The 17,242-nt window shown below is 46.4% G+C and overlaps 1 protein-coding gene across 1 annotated transcript in view; it reads left to right on the top strand.

Moving 5' to 3' along the window:
- RIN2 (Ras and Rab interactor 2) overlaps nucleotides 1-14,729 on the top strand; it is a 65,792-nt gene extending 51,063 nt beyond the window's left edge. The window contains exons 7-10 of the mRNA XM_081097216.1: nucleotides 1,751-2,056; nucleotides 4,628-4,759; nucleotides 9,501-9,664; nucleotides 12,890-14,729. Of these exons, the coding sequence (XP_080953342.1) occupies nucleotides 1,751-2,056; nucleotides 4,628-4,759; nucleotides 9,501-9,664; nucleotides 12,890-13,213 (926 nt within the window). The 3' untranslated portion in view covers nucleotides 13,214-14,729. The remainder of the gene's footprint in view (nucleotides 1-1,750; nucleotides 2,057-4,627; nucleotides 4,760-9,500; nucleotides 9,665-12,889) is intronic.
- Nucleotides 14,730-17,242: the final 2,513 nt, after the last annotated feature.

Here is a 17,242-nt window from a genome sequence, read left to right as displayed (position 1 = left end):
CTCTGAAATCAATCAATAAATATATATTTTTTAAAGTAATAGAGTTGTAAGAATTAGATGACATAATGAAATAAAGCACTTCAAGCCTCGCCCAACTGAGGGCTCAGCATTAATTGCTATTATTGACTTTTCATCGTAATAAAGAAAGTAAAGTCAAAGATGCTGTGAAGTTGCACAAGATTACTAACACAACATAACCAATGGAGACCAAGTAATCTGTTTTAATGCCAAAAGTCAAGTAAGAATGTGATTTTTCTTCTTACTTTATAACTTCTTCTGCTTCAACCTGAATCTCTCTAGTTAAATAAAGCTCTTTGTTTAAACAAAGCAATCTCCTGAATTGGATATGGAAGTAGAACAGAGAAAAACTTGGGCTGGGGAAGCTGATTACTGTGGGCTCAGCATCAACTACAGGCATCCTTTAATTTAGGTTATGGGAAATTGTTTTTGGTGTTTGTGTGTCTGCCTTAGATTTCCTTGTCCTTGACCTCCTAATAATAGGTGATAACTTGGATTCAATGTGATCTAATCCAGTGTCAGGAATTCCAAAGGCCAGAGAGATAACTCAACCATCCCCAGTCGTATAAATAAACGGATCCATGTGCCCCCAAATGAAATCACATTGAAGTGTCAGATATTAGGTGTGATTACTACCCAGGTAGTTTTGATGGAATAAGCAAACATTTGAGATTGGAAGGCTGATGTTGAAAGAGCAGAGAGCTTATTGTAGAAATCATCTTCAGTCTGATCCCCAGATCTGTGGTCCTGGTCATTTTGCTGTTGGCCAAGAGGCTACTCCATTGGACGACCGTTCAAAGGAAGAGAGAGAAAACATGCCTCCCACCTAAAGGTGTTTCCTAACTCTAAACAAAAACACACCCCAAAACCTTTTACTTTTTATTTTGAAATCATTTAAGACTTAGAGAAAAGTTCCAAAAATGTACTAAGAAATCATGTCTTCTCTTTGCCCAGATTCCCAGAATATTAGCGCCTTGTCACATTTGAATCATTCTCCTTCCTCTCTGTTCTCTCTCTCTCTCTCTCTCTCTCTCTCTCTCTCTCTCTCTCTCTTCATTTTTCTGGGCCATTTGAGGGATAGTTCAGACATTGTGTCCTTACTCTACGTGTGTATTCCCTAAAAACAGAAACATTCTGTTAAAAATGACAGTAAAATTAACACTGCTTAAGTGTTAACACTATTACCTGATCTGCAGACTTGATTCAAATCTAATGTCCCACTAACATCCTTTATAACAAATGAAATAAAGAATTATTATTTTTTAGTCCAGAATCCAACCTAAGATAACATGTGTATTTAGTTGAATTTATTTCCTCAGAAAACATCTTAAGGGATCTTGAACCCTTGCTATTAGAAAATCCCTCCATCAAAATAAGACTTGCTTACCTGTCAACACAGTGATCCATGGAAGAACTGGGTCAAAAGAATGTCTTCTGAAATATTTGCCTGTGCTTATGGGGGGAGGGGGCATAAAAGTAGTTAAAATAAATATAGTTCATTGCATTGATCGTATGCAAGAGAAACTGAGAAGGTTTTTTCCTTCCTGGCTTTACGGAAGAAAAGGTGGGGTGAAGTACTGCTGCTGAATTGTGTGGGTTGCGTGGGTGTGAGGTTGCACCTGGCCTGCCTTCTGACCGAGGCATAGAGCTGCAGATGTCCGTCCCCAGGAAGCAGAGCTGCACTGCTTCTTTCTGCAGACAATGGTCACAGCAGCTGCGCTTTCTTTGGCAGATGTGGTGTTGGAAAAAGCCATGCACAAGTGCATCTTGAAGCCCCTGAAGGGGCACGTGGAGGCCATGCTGAAGGACTTCCACCTGGCCGACGGCTCGTGGAAACAGCTCAAGGAGAACCTGCAGCTCGTGCGGCAGAGGAATCCCCAGGAGCTGGGCGTCTTCGCCCCGACCCCCGATTTCGTGGACGTGGAGAAAATCAAAGTCAAGTTCATGACGATGCAGAAGATGTATTCGCCGGAAAAGAAAGTCATGCTGCTGCTGAGGGTCTGCAAGCTTATTTACACTGTCATGGAGAGCAACTCAGGTGAGGCCACCACTTCCCACCAGGGCCGGTGACCCGAGCTTTCTGATTCCCCATTTCTCTTTCAATCTCGTGATTCTCACCAAGCGGCTCAGAAAAATACAAGCGTTACTCTAGTGCAGGGGTGGGCAAACTTTTTGACTCGAGGGCCACAATGGGTTCTTAAACTGGACCGGAGGGCCGGAACAAAAGCATGGATGGAGTGTTTGTGTGAACTAATATAAATTCAAAGTACACATCATTACATAAAAGGGTACGGTCTTTTTTTTCAATAGTTTTATTCATTTCAAACGGGCCGGATCCGGCCCGCGGGCCGTAGTTTGCCCACGGCTGCTCTAGTGTCTGGCAAATTAGTCACATGCATGCAACAGATGAATAGCACCAAAAGCGTAATCGAATGAGGGCAACAAGGTGTTTGCGATGCCAGTTTATTAAAGATTTAGTGTAGAGTAGCGAATACATGTGCAGTCTCTGGAGTCCCAGTTTAAATCCTAGCTTTGCAAACGAGTTCATTAACTGGGGACTTTGGCCGCCTTGCTTTGCCTTCTAAGGGGCAGCGTCTGCACCTGTTGTTGGCTGTGACCCTTTCCTTCATAAGGTGGGTGTTAGATGGGACAAGGCCTGCGTAGCCCCGAGGGCAATGGAAATATTAGCGATGATCACGACTACATTTTGGCCAGTGAGGGTTGTGTTAAGTGATCTACAGCATGTGTCAGACACACAGAGCATCCAGTAATGATGCAGCTTCATTACAGCCACTTCATTGGCTCTCCCTTCATTGCCACAAGCTAAAGCAATGTCCTTGGAATTCCTATTTTAACTCTTTACAATGGAAAGGAAGCCCTGGGACTCCCCGTGCTGCCTCTTGTAGATCATAACTGTGACTCATACGCAGAGATCGAGCCCTACATTGTTCTAGGTCTTCGGGGAACCTGTTGTCATTGCGTGGGTGACTACCACCTTTTCCTCTAAGTCAGTGGTTCTCCACCTTGACTGCACATTAAAATCACCTGGGAATCTTTTTAAAATCCTGATTTCTGGGCCTCATCCTCCAGAAATTCTGTTTCTTTGTTACTAATGTTGTGGCCCCACCCCATAACAAAGAAACAGAATTTCCAGAGGATGAGGCCCAGAAACCAGGATTTTAAAAAGATTCCCAGGTGATTCTAACGTGCAGCCAAGGTGGAGAACCACTGATCTAAGTGAAACTGCTTCTTGGAGAAGGACAGAGAGCAAACACAGGCCCTGCTAACCACACCGGTGTGTGTTATCATGGAAATGCGCGTGCATTCAAATTGTTGAGGAAACACGTTAATGCCTGAGCTCTTGGGCTAGCCATGGTCGCAGATGGACATCACCTCTTAATTTCGCCAGCATATTTGACGTGTAGAAAGTATATTTGTGTAGCTCCTGAAATCACGTCTGAAAGACCCCAGAACACACCTGCACAGGGTTATGTTCTTCTGAAGCAGTTTCTCAGCCTCAGCCCTGCTGTCATCCTCACCAGATAACTCTTTGTCGTGGGGGCTGTCTGTTTCCTGTAAGTTTACCGCCGGATGCCATGTGCACCGCCACCCCCAGTCCCAACACTAAAAATGCCTCTAGATCAGCGGTTCTCAACCTGTGGGTCGTGACCCCTTTGGGGGTCGAATGACCCTTTCACAGGGGTCGCCTAAGACCATCGGAAAACACATATGTAATTACATATTGTTTTTGTGATTAATCACTACGCTTTAATTATGTTCAATTTGTAACAATGAAAATACATCCTGCATATCAGATGTTTACATGACGATTCATAACAGTAGCAACATTACAGTTATGAAGTAGCAACGAAAATAATTTTATGGCTGTGGGTCACCACAACATGAGGAACTGTATTAAAGGGTCGCGGCATTAGGAAGGTTGAGAACCACTGCTCTAGATAAAGCCAGTTACCCCTGGGGGCAAAGTCACACCCCATCCCCATTCCCACCCCTCATTGAGAATCACCACGGTCATGAAAAATAGCAATAAGGACTAAGATTTTTCTGCCATTTATAAATCGTGTGGATCTATGCAACACAGGCTGGATTCGCACGTTTAAATGAATCAACCGTGTGTTCCCGTGGAGCAGAGAGCTCCCTCTATTCCTGGTGTGAATGTGCTCCTGTCATGATGTTTGGGATTGACTTGCACAGGAAGCAGTAGGAACAGGACACAAAGGGGTGACATAATAAGCAGATCCTCTGTAAACTGGCTTGTGACATTACTTGCTGCAAGGTAGACGGTTTGAGGTTACTGGGTCCTATTGCATGACGCTGTAACTCCCGGTCGTGGGGAGGAAGAACACCTTTCCCCTGTTCATTGACTCCTAGATGCTCACGCTGAAGCTGTGAGTTGGGGCCGGTCTGGGACATGCGCAGCCGGGAGGGGTGTGGGCGACACCGGATTCCAGAAACGCCCACCTCTGCCTGTGAATAGCACATTGCCCCAGGATGACTCCCCACTGTCTAATAAAAGCAGCAAGCAGGAGATGAAAGCAAGAAGTGCTGGTAAAAATATTCCTGTCTTCCCCTTTCCTCCTACTCCCAGGGAGGATGTATGGCGCCGACGACTTCCTACCAGTCCTGACCTATGTCATAGCTCAGTGCGACATGCTGGAACTGGACACGGAAATCGAGTACATGATGGAGCTCTTAGACCCTTCGCTGTTGCACGGAGAAGGTAGCGTACGTTCGGGAAGGTGGGAGGAACTGGGTGCTGAGCGGGGCTTTTGTCTTTGTTGCTGAGATGAAGTTCACGTAACAAAATCAGCTCTTTTAAAGTGAACTATTTGGTGGCATGTAGTACACTCACATGTTGTGTAATCCACCACTTTTTTCTAGCCCCCAAAATAGCCCTGGCCGTATGGCTCAGTTGGCCGGAGCATCATCCTATTATACACAAAAAGGTTTCGAGTTCTATTGGTTATGGGAAGCAACCAATCAGTGTTTCTCTCTCTCTCCTTTCTTCTCTCTCTAAAAATCAGTAAAACATATCTTCAGGTGAGGATTAAGCAATTTTTAAAGACATATATAACCCCCACACACACACAAATAAAACCCTGTACCTATTAAGCACTTATGTGGGAGCTTTTTAGAAATCCTAAGGATTAAGTCTAATTTTAATTTAAAAGAATGTGCTGACTTTTTTTCTAACAACAAAAGTAATACACAGTCATTGTAGAAAATTTGGAAACATCGGAAAAACACACAAAAAATGTAACCCTGCCATAATTACACTTCACCAAGATTGGTTGATTGCAAAAAAAAAAAAAAAAAAAAAAAATGTTGTTCAATAGAATAAATGGTATTTCGAAAAAAGAAATAGTTTCTTCGCTTTCAAGAGGAAATCGTAAATGTTTGTTAGAGACTATTTCCACTGTCAGGAGAATGCTCTGCTGTCACTTGGTTTTCATCATTTTTTAACGAGTTGGTGTTCAAGATGAAAACAGCATTGATTTTCTTTTTTATTTAAAAAAATAGTGTCTGCTCTTGGTTAAAGTAAAAAGACAGTGGAGTTAAAATCTGGGCAGTTCGCTTTTGATTTATCTTGGCAGTTCCGTTTTCTTCCTGTGCCTGCCTGACACCAACGTGTCCTAGCAGAAATGCCTTCTCCTTACACACTAGTTAGGTATTTTGCCATGGAAATAAGCTGGCTGAAAAACAGAAATAACTGGGACTCTTCTGTGGGCTTGTCTTTTTAAAGGAGAACCAATCAGGGCCTGTGCGTTGTGAATCCGGGTCATCCATTTCCATGTGTCCCCTGAGTTCTGAATTGTTGCCTATACTTTTTTTTTTTTTTCTCCGTCTTTTCTCCCGTGAGTTTTAGTCCAGGCTTGAGTGAAAAGGTCCAGGGGCTGATAGCATTCCCCAGGGAAAGCGTCATACTTGCATTTTCCCCGAAGGGAACGTCAATGTATCGTCATCCCCACAACGTGTTGCTTAGTTTCCTACCGTTGGCCTTTCTTACCAGGTCTGTCCTCCTCCTGGGAGCCCATAAGGGACACCCTTCCCACCTCTCTAGGGCTCGTGCTGACTCAGGATTAGGGAAAATACCTTCCATCCCGTTCCTCCACCCTGGACAGATATGAATGAGCCTCTTTCATCCCTCTCCCCTCTTGCCTGTTTATCGCCCCTCATTTTCTTTCACAGCCTGAGCCACCTCGGCCCTACCTGGAGCTCTCCTTACCTGCTCTGCCCTGGGCTTTGATGGGGGGTGGGGGGGAGGGGTTTTGTCCAGTGACCAAGAGAAGCACCTGGGCCATCATGCTTACATTTTGCATCATTATTATATATTGCATCATTTTTGGAATTTTGTGTGCATCCAGGTTTGTTGTTGTTTTTAGCTCCAATCATGTTTAATTCTAGTGATAAGTATGTCACATTCTTGGCACTTTAGGGGAAGAGCATGCCAGTTTCACTCAGAAAATAACCATTCCGTTGCTGACCATGTGTGCTTGGGACAGACATATGCTTACATCTGGTGGCCCGAGGATCTAGACAGCCAATTCCTGCCACCTCTCCCAGCCTTTCCCCAAAGGAAGACACTGCCCCGGACACTGTGTCGATGACAGATGAGCAGGTTGCTGTCCTCACCTCTGGGAATCACGCATGAGAGAGACACAAGGGCCCAGCTGGTGAACATATAGAGCAGCCTGTGAGCTCATGCCCAACTGGAGCCTGCCTCCACAGAGCTGTGTCTCGGGCTTCTTGGCTGCCTTCCGGGGCAGAGCAGGGCAGCCCAGTCGGCTTGGCTGTGGTTACAGACCAGGCCTGCGTGTCAGTGAACTGAAGCTCTGCGACCAGCAGCAAGAAGCTGCTGAGCAGAGAGCCACATCACCGACCCCGCCCTCGAGGCCAGCCCAAGGCCCTTTGGTTTGCAGGGCAACAGCCCACATCTCTTCGGCTGCTTATGCGGGGAGTTTCATTGATGGAAAAAGCATCAGAGAACCCTTTTACGTGCACAGCTCTTGTGGTAGGGTTATAGTTTTGCTGAAATGTAAACCTTCCTCTAATTGCTTCCTCATGTTTCAAAGTGTGGTCAGTTTTGTGCTTCCAGCATTTTGAGTTTTCTCCTTGTGGCCTGAACAGATCACAGCTATGGAGTCTAAAATTTTTTTTTTTCCTTTTTCCCCATTGGCCTCTCCCCAGCTGCTCCCACCCCCCAGCGCATGCCCTCACCCGCTAGTGTCTGTGTCCATTGATTATGCTTATATGCATGCATACAAGTCCTTTGGTTGATCTCTTACCCCTGCCCCCCCCCCACCCCCAACCCTCCCCTGTATTCCCTCTGAGGTTTGGTGGTCTGTTCAATGCTTGTATTGTCTCTGGATCTATGGAGTCTAAAATTTGATTCCAAAGGAAACACCCTTCCCCCCAAACTTGATTGTAACAGCCCCTCCAAGTCCCAGCTCTAAGACACCTCTTTCTTGAATATTTAAGTCGATATTGATTTCTCCTGAAATTCTGTGGCATTTAAATGTACTACTGCATTTCACGGTCAATGATGTGCTGATTTGTTTTTAGAACAAATATTTAGGAAAAATCAACTACTCACAGTTCTGAATTAGTGTATGGAGCTACCTTGGGGAACTTACCCCCAGCTGGTGGGGCCATAAAACTATTTAAATAACTCTAAACAAAAAGCCTGACATGTGATCTGTGCATGGAAAGTGCATTGTTCAGAGTGGCCTGCTCCCATTAAAAATTCCCAGCCCTGGCTGGTTTTGCTCAGTGAATAGAGCATCGGTCCGAAGACTAAAGCGTTGTGGGTTCTATTCCGATCAAGGGCATGTACTTCGATTGCAGGCTCGTTCCCTGCCCCAGTTGGGGCGCATATGGGAGTCAACCAATCAATGTGTCTCTCTCACATTGATGTTTCTCTCTGTGTGTCTTTCCCCCATTCCTTTCACTCTCTCTAAAAATCAATGGGGAAAAAAATATTCCTGGGTGAGGATTAACAAAAAACAAAACTAACCCCCGAGCCTCCATCCGTGACCTGAAAACCACAGAGGTGTTCTCTTTCTCAAGTTACCTGTCCACTGTGATTCACGGGGCTCATTTCTCAGATGGGGGACCAGTTGCCATCTTGACTGTTGTCACTTGTTGAACTGAGATAGTTGTTTAGGATCTTGCATTGGCAGCTAAATACTTTGGCCATGAAGGTGGCACTTCTGCACAAAACTGATTTCACCACAACTAACTTTTTCTGGTTCCTGCATGAATAAACTACCAGGGTCCATTTATTTTAGTAAATTTATAAACTTCTGGAGAGCAGGGACTCAGACTCTACTTCCTGAAAATCCAGCCCCTGCTCTGTACGTGTCTTGGGCTCATGGTAGAGATTCAAAAGTATGTTGACAAAGAATGTGTCTCAATTTAAAATGCAGTGTCCATGTGGACATTTACTTCAGCCAGTTTCTTCTTAAAGTGAAGAAAACTCTTTGTAAATGTCCTAGAGAAATATAGTAGCTTTCTGTTCACCCTTTGCAAGTGGAAAGGGTGGATCGTTCCTCTACTGACATATATATAATTTTTACAGTGGGGGTGCCCAATTAGGGAATTTTTAATAAATATTTGGGGCGCCTTCTAGTGGTTCTAGAGCACAGTGCTTGCAAGTTCCCCAGGAGGCACCAATTTATAGTTGAGGACAAAACGATGAACACCTTTCTGTGTATCTCACGGTGTTGTAGTCTTTTAACATTCCCCAAGCATAAAAAATCATTCCTAAATGCTGCAGAAAAGGGTCATTACTTGCTTCTCCTTGTAAATTACTTTTTTCCTAAATGTGTCACCTTAGTTCCCAAGTAAGGGTAGGGAAAGGAGTCAGGAGGAAGTTCTTTTGAAAAAACCCATATTATTGGGAACACACTTGTATATTGTGCAGTCCTTTCGAAGCATATATTGTACTTAAAATTTTGAAAATACTAATTCCTTTAAAAAAAAAAAAAAAAGGAAGCCGCAGAAAGTATTGCCAGGAGATATGCGGACTCCTGTTGCTAAAGTAAATGATTCTGGCCTCATAGAAGTTGACCTCCCACCCACACATGCCTCCCCACCTCCCTCAGGGCAACAAAAAGGCTTGACCTTTTCTGGCAAAGCATTTTCACAATTGCACTTAAATAATTGAGATTTTTGTATGTCTCGCCCATTGGAATGGGAATCCCACCAGTGAACACAGGGCATTGTCAGCCAGGGCCATCAGTCAGGCCCATCGGTGTCCCTGTGCCAGGGACAGGTCACCCAGTACCTCCGTGGGGATGATGCATGAATGGACAGATGGAGGCGCGAAGGACGCTCTCTTGGCTGTGTGCTGCTGTGGTCCCATGGGACATGCAAGAAAATACAGGGCACATCTTCTACAAGTCCCCTAACTCGTCACCAGAGCAGGAAACTTGGAGACTCACCCTCTGTGTCCTTTCCAGGGGGCTATTACTTGACCAGCGCCTACGGGGCACTGTCTCTGATAAAGAATTTCCAAGAAGAGCAAGCCGCAAGACTGCTCAGCTCCGAGACCAGAGACACCCTGAGGCAGTGGCACAAACGGAGAACCACCAACCGGACCATCCCTTCCGTGGACGACTTTCAGGTATGGGGCCAGCGATGGTGATGGGGTTGCGGGGGGCGGGGGGAGGGGGGGCGCGGGGGAGTAGGGAGGGCCTGCTTCCTTGGCCCGCCACCAAGGCTGAGCTGGCTCCGGGGCACACAGAGCTCAGGGTGCCTGAGGTCCCTCTTTTGTCAAATCATCCGGCGGAAGAGATATTTTAAACCACCCTCTGACCTTGTTGTTTCACTTCTCTGTTTTGCTTATAGTAAAAAAATATATGTGGGTTTGGCCCAAGTTTTGCTGCCCTTAAGAAAGCAAAGTCAACTTAAGGTGGGATTTCTAGCAGAATGTTCAGCAGGAATACTGAGCCCTAAGCAGACAGGAAATCCAGGAGGAAGCTCTCCGGCACAGGTGGCAGGTTTCTTATTTCATCAGAAGACTGAGCAGAGCCCTGGCCGGGTAGCTCAGTTGGTTGGAGCATCGTCCCAACATGCCAAGGTTTGCGGGTTCGATCCCCAGTCAGGGCATTTTCAAGAAGCAACCAGTGAATGCATAAATAGATGGGACAACAAATCAATCTCTCTCTCTCTCTCTCTCTCTCTCTCTCTCTCTCCCCCCCCCTTCCTCCCTCCTTCTCTCTCCCCTCTCTCTTCCTCTCTCTCTAAAATCAGTAAATAAAAATTTGCCCAGCCGGTATGGCTCAGTGGTTGAGTATCGACCCAGGAACCAAGTGGTCATGGTTAGATTCCCATTACGACACATGCCCAGGTTGCAGGCTCGATCCCCAGAAGGGGGCGTGTAGGAGGCAGCCAATTAATGATGTTTCTCTTTCATCATTGATGTGTCTATCTCTCTATCCCTCTCCCTTCCTCTCTCTCTAAAAAAATAATAAAAACATATTAAAAAAAAAGACTGAGAGGAAATAGCAGGGTTAGGCCCTGAGGCCACCTGGTCTCTCTGAGAGGAGGGAGAGGTGCAGTAATGCCTTCCCTCCTCCCCTTTTTCTCCACCCTTCCCCCCAATAACGGAAGATCCCAGAATCCCACTGGCAGCATCAGCTCTGGCAGGGTCCCTATCTGGAATTTTTCATGACGATGGGCAGGTGCCCAGGCATGTGAGATTTCCAAAGAGCTTGTTTCTGAGAGAGGAGAGGCTGATTGGGGCGATAGAAAACCTTACCCAGCACAACCACCCTTGATTGGCTCATTGTCTAGGAAGTTACGAGTAAGTCTGCAAATGAGTTTGAATCATATTTTGCAAATTCCAAATCATATTATAAAACTCAGCTGTGTTTTGTTTCTCTGTGCCACGTGGTGAACTTTTAAGCAGGACAGATTTGTCCATGTCCGTATTCAGATTCACCTTCCTTGCCTTTTCTGCCTCCCAGTGCTCTGAAAATGCTCCAAGGTACATGTCGTACAAAGTCAGCCCTTCCTGGAAAGGCAAGATCTTCACGTTCTTCTCTAAGATAGCAGTGTTCTCAGAAATTCCTCCCTGTGTACATACATCTAAAAAGCAAGAATGCATTCCGTGGCCTCCCCTGGGCTGTTGAAGAGCTGTCCATGTGTTAAGTGGCTTTGCATACACAGGCCCTTGGGATACTGTGGCTGCCTGTCCCAGGAGGGGACTGCTAAGGCTGCCCACCCTCTGAGGAGAGGAACAGAAGAAATAAGAAAAGCTCATTCGCCCATCTCCCCACCTGCCACCAGCCCCTCCTCCCGCCCCCTCTCTCCATCTGGAGTTTCTAACCTGGAGATCCTCAGCGGCCACAGGGCCCCCTTCCCTCTTCACACTCCTTCCCACTGGCCCTGCTTGCCCAGGAGATGGAGCACCTTAAAGTATAACCCAAGAGGGGAGTTGTTAGCACTCAGTTTGGTTGTAAAAACAAAAACAGAGACACAAAACTCCACTTGGAACTCCTAAGTCGGGGGTCGCAGACACACACAAGTCTCCTCACTGGAGAAGCAGCACGCAACAGTGGTAAAGATGCTGGGTCTGCCACTCACTAGCTGTGTGGCCTTGGACAAGTTGCTCAGCCTCTCTGTGCCTCGGTTTCTTCACTAGTCAAATGCAAAAAATGTAGACTTTCACAAAGTCCTCTTCCGGAGTCAGTGAGTAAATGGATAGCAGGTGTGTGGGCCGGGTGTCGGGGTGGCGATAGGAGAGGAGGGGGCTGGTAATATGGAGGATGTGTGTTGGCTGAGGTTCTAATTCCAGCATGTCCGTTACCAGTGCTGATGGAGCGTGCCCTTCCAACATCCCAGTGAACCCACATGGTAACCATGGAGACCCCGCAGAGCAAACACCACGTCCCTTCACTCCTGAGAAAGTTTAGAAAGGGAAACTGTTTGAAGCCTGAGAAGCCAAATTTAACTAGGTGTTCTCCATTTTCTCTGGGAACCCCATTCCTAAAGAAGAGGACACTGAAGAAGTTATTCAGGGTCACAGACTCTCAGAGAGCCTGCTATGAGTGTAGGATTCTTTCTGCCTCATCGGGGCTTTGGGTCTGTGATACAGGAGGCTTATTGTATTTTGTGATGGCATGCACCTGGCCCTAGTCACAGCGCCCAGCCTGCAAACCTCTCCTCCACGTCCCCCCACACCACTGTGCACTCAGTCAGCTCCATGTCCAAAGCCTTCTGGAAGAATCGACATATTCCTCCTGCTGACTTTTTCCATACTGCACGGAGAGCCGTTTGTATTAAATTGAACTACATACAGTTGCCATGTGGGGAGGTGGAATGGTCAAATATTGTCAGTATCCTGTGGTTCAACCTAACATTATTGCCCCTGCTTACGCCTCATGGAAAGTCGTCCAAAACAAGTACATGTGCTCTTGTGTCCACGTGTGTTACACGTCTCTTCCTGCTGACTCCTGGCTCGGGGTTCTTCCTCATAGTTTGTTTTTCAAGCTGGGAATCCACCCAGTATCGGATCTGGCTCACCCTCTTCACCAGGGATTTCTTACCCAGGGTTCATGAAGGACACTCAGGGGTCAGACCAGCTCAGTGAACTTCCTGCTCCTTGTATTTGTAAGGACTTAAAATACAACCACTCAGTCCATTGCTCCCCCACTGCCCACATTTAGCTCAGCCTCTGTGCTTGCACTTGGCGGCCTCGCATCCTGACATGATCTGGAGGAGCCGGAGCCTTGCTTGAGGAGTGGCTTGCAAGTTAGACTGCTCCCTCGCATCTCATCACGCTCACTTATGGCTGCTCGTTTCCCCCTTCTCACCCGGCCCCCCACCTCTCTCTTCCCACCTGCAGAATTACCTCCGAGTTGCCTTCCAAGAGGTGAACAGTGGCTGCACGGGAAAGACGCTCCTGGTGCGACCGTACGTCACCACCGAGGACGTGTGTCAGCTCTGTGCCGAGAAGTTCAAGGTGGGGGACCCTGAGGAGTACAGACTCTTCCTCTTTGTCGACGAAACGTGGCAGCAGCTGGCAGAGGACACCTACCCTCAGAAAATCAAGGCTGAGCTGCACAGCCGGCCGCAGCCCCACATCTTCCACTTTGTCTACAAGCGCATCAAGAACGATCCTTACGGCGTCATTTTCCAGAATGGGGAAGAAGATCTCCCCACCTCCTAGGAGACACCGGACGCTCCCGTGGTTAGGAACCTCGCCTCCCGCCTTCCACGTGCTTCTGCTTGAAAAGCAGGCACCTCCTTGGCGACCCCTGGGTTCAGTGACTAAGCCATCCACGGGCGGACTTGACCAAGGGCATCTTCAGCCACATTGCCCAAGCCAGGTAGCTGAGGTTCATGACACAGGAGGCTTCTCCCTCAGAGATGGAGAGTTGAATTTGATGGCCTAAGGGTCCTAGACGTGTTTTCTGCCGACCCACAGCCAGGCTCACAACTATGTGTATGTGTTTAATAAACATGTAAGGTACAAGCCCTTCTCCTGAGTTCATTCAGCAGCAGGTGTCTGACAGGACTGGCCGATGCAGTGCGTCAAGTCCTTCTCAGTTCTGTGGATGGCTTCATCCTTTCACTTTTTTTCTATTCTTTCTTGGGTTTTTTTGTTTTTGTTTTTGTTTTTTTATTTTACAAAGAGCCTTTGTGTTTTTTTATATATTTCATAGAAATTTTTATAGCAGTTGCAGGTAAACTGTCAGGATTGGTTTTTAAACTATTTTTGTAACTTTAAAATATTCTATAATTACGCGTGTGATTTTAACATTTAATCTTCCAAAAGAAATCTCTTGCTGGATTTGAGAGTACTGGGTATTGTCTGAGTCTTCTGTAACTGGATGTTTCGGCAGCTTTGTGGGGAGAGACTGCTGGACTTCGTAACGTGATGTATTCCTGACACTGGCCACAGGGTGCCTTTGGGAATCTGATGTGCTGTTCCCTTGTTCACGCTCTGTGAGCTTGTGCTGTTTTGTATTTTAACCAAGTGATGCTGAGGATAAGGAGAGACAGGGATGTAGAGAGAGGTCGAGAGAGGAATACGGACTCTAACAAAGGACTAAGGAGTTAGTCTGCTGGTTCAGGCTCCTTGAAGAAAGTGAGAAAAGAAGATGGAAGGAACCACCTCTGCTGAGGTTACTATAAACAGTCAGTGAGATTTAGCAACGTTTTTCCATGTCATTTGCCTTTGGAAACAATTTTGAAAACTCCACGAGGAAAGAAAAAAATACATACAACACTTGTTTCCCTTTTGCACGTAAGTCAAAATGAACAGCATCAAATTGTTTGGGGCAGAGACCAAGTAATGTGTACGGTGACGTTCATGGAGTTCAGTAAGATGCTGCTCGGGAAAGAGTTTGCAAATGCACCAAAAGGCCATCTGCATTTTAAGAATGTGTGGCGAAGTAAATTCATGTTTTGTGAAACCTGGTTGGGGGCGCTCAAAATATGAGGGTTTTGTATCCATGCAACACAGGTAGTTGCAAAAAACATGTTATTGTTCTGTGCAAAGATGCGTAGGCATCTGACTTGGTTGGCTTTGTACCTTGTCCCTTTGGTAGCTTTTGTGATACATCCAGAACCCTCAGCACATACTGTGTTATACTTCCTTTTGTAAATGATTTTTTAAATGGAATTTTGCACATAATACATTGTAATACTGTACGATAATCATGTGTGAAAATAATTTTGAAATATTCTTTGGTTGCCTTTTTTCTTTGAGAAGCAAGATATAATTGCGCGCCACATAACGTGATGTGAATCAGAAACCCACGCTGGTGTTTGTGGTTAGATAATCTGCAGAGAGGAAACAGAAAACTTTACCTCTTCAGCAGCTTATGTACGGATGTGAGGCAAAACCCAAGGAAAAGGGTGTTCTAACCGGAAAGAATACCCACTGTTACCTACACAGTAATGGGCATGGCTGGACCTGGAGGATGGTCACAGTTAATCAAACGGGCCCTGCGGACAACCTGCCCATTGTTTCGCAACCTCTGAGCTGCCCTGGCTGAGCTTTAGGGGCTCTTTCAGAATCAGGGCAGAGGCTTGGTCTTCTTTCCTGGTGCTTGGAGCCCCGCCTGGCAGTTAGAAGTGCGTGATAAGCCCTATGTCTGAGCAAACTTCCTAACCCAGTAGGATGGGTCCTTCAACCCCAGACGGCCTGCTCTTTGTATTTACAAAGAATCAGAAATGACAGTCCACCCATGTAGTGGTCCTCCCCACCCTCCAAGTTAAGGTCACCAAGTTGTTCTTGTCCTTAGAAATCCGAACTCTGCTGATTTAAAAGCAAGTCACAATGTCTGAATGGGAGGCAGTCTCAGGACAGCGAGATCCAAGCAGGAAAAGTTAGTGTGAGCAACAGAAAAACATCACAAGACAGCGCCTGGTGTTGTGTTGCCATTGGGCAACATTTCCCTGCTAAAATTACAACATCACACGTGTCTTCGCTTTTTCCCCCCACGCAGACATTTCTCAGTTCTTCAAATTGTCAGGAAACAGATTTTGGTAGTTTGGCAGGAATAGAAGGAGAGTAAAAATATACATGCTGGTGGACGGAGAGGAGAATGTATTTCCAGATCTAAAAATGTGTTATAAAAGTTGAATGCCGGCCAGAGGAAAGGAGTTTTTAAAAAAATCTTGCATGCACTGCCAAGGATCCCCCCCGGGGACACAGAGTAGAAATAGAAACTGTTTGTGTGGTTTATGTCATGTGAAAGTTACAACTTGAGATCTATAAGAAAACACATCAGGCAGGAAGCCCAGCCATGAATGCTTTCATTCATAAATGTGCCTGCATTCACTGGCCAGCTCTCACCTCCAGTGACTTGGAATGAGAGAGCACTCGGATTATGAGCAGCACTGCCTGGGTACTCCCCCAACGTCTGAGAGAGAGGTGTCAGTACCCGGGACACGGGTATTTTCATCATCTGGCAGTATCTGATAGTAAAGCCCTAAAAAACATGATCTTTCAGACCATATTCATGATGGTGAATTTGAGATGGCAACTCATTTACTGTTGCCCATTTACTTAGCCCTGGTCAAGTGGGGGATCTGAAAAAATTCACATAACATTGCAAAATTACAAACAGATAAGAAGATATGGAAGGAGAGAGAAGGAAAGTAGCGTTTTGTCTCAGAGAAGAGGTTCTTGCTTGAGAAAGATCTATTTTTCTCCGGTATCTAAGGACGATTGGCCGTTGACACAAGCGTTTGGCACGTTAACACCGACTTTGCCAGGAAAGGCCTCGAACATTGAAATTACTCAGAAAAGTCTGCTTTTGAATAAAGTGATAACCAAGTTGGGCCCTGAGATCTCAGCGCTCAGAGAAGTCTGCAGAAGCTCGGGTCCAAGTGCAGCAGCTGTAGGAATGGGAATAGCTTCTTCCTTTATTCTGGTAAACTAACATTCCTAAGCAGACTTTGCCTGCATTCTGAGACTCCACATGACATTGAGAATAGCGTCATGTACATGAATCTGAGATGTCCTTTGACTAAATGCACTAGAACCACTGCAGTCGGCCCTATGTGCTCAGCCTGGAGGGCGAAGGTGACCACCGACCAGAGGTGGCCAGGGCCAGACTCAGCTAAGGCTGCGGAGTTCCTCCAGATCTGCCTCTCAGCCCGCCCGGGGTGAGGGCCTGGGGGTGGTTTGCACCTCTGTAACCAGCCCTTGGTGTCCTGGGGGAAATAGCACCTCCTATGGAGGCATTTTTTGGCGGTGGCTTCCCTTTCCCCTCATTTCGCTCCAACCCTTCCCTTTCTCTAACTTCTCCCCCTGACTGGAGGGCAGGTTTCCCTCACACTAGTTTTCAATGAGAGCCATTACGAGGCTCTTTGCCAAAAGCAGGGCTCTGACTTGCCACATCCTTTCCACAACCTGTTTCTCTAATTTCCACTAGAGATGCAAAGCTTGGGACAGACCCCACTGCAAACACTCCCACCTGCCCATCACCAGGACTGAGTCCACTGTTCCTATTTGGATCTGGTTCTCAGCTTTGGCTAATTCTTCAAATCACCTGCAGGTGTTTAAAGCTCCTGAGTCCCAGGCTGCCCAGACCGTCAACATCTCTGCAGATGGCACCAGGCTGCCGTATTTACTAAAACTTCCAAAGTGATCCTACTGCGAAATCAGGCCTGAGAACCACCTGGGTCTTAAGATAGAAACACATCTGGGAGAGGTAAGACCTGTCTAGGGCCACTAACACCT

Source organism: Myotis nattereri, assembly GCF_964212035.1.
Source record: "Myotis nattereri genome assembly, chromosome: 8".
NCBI classification, from domain to species: domain Eukaryota; kingdom Metazoa; phylum Chordata; class Mammalia; order Chiroptera; family Vespertilionidae; genus Myotis; species Myotis nattereri.
Note: the sequence above shows the minus strand (reverse complement) of the source record. Positions and strands in the feature narration are given on the sequence as shown.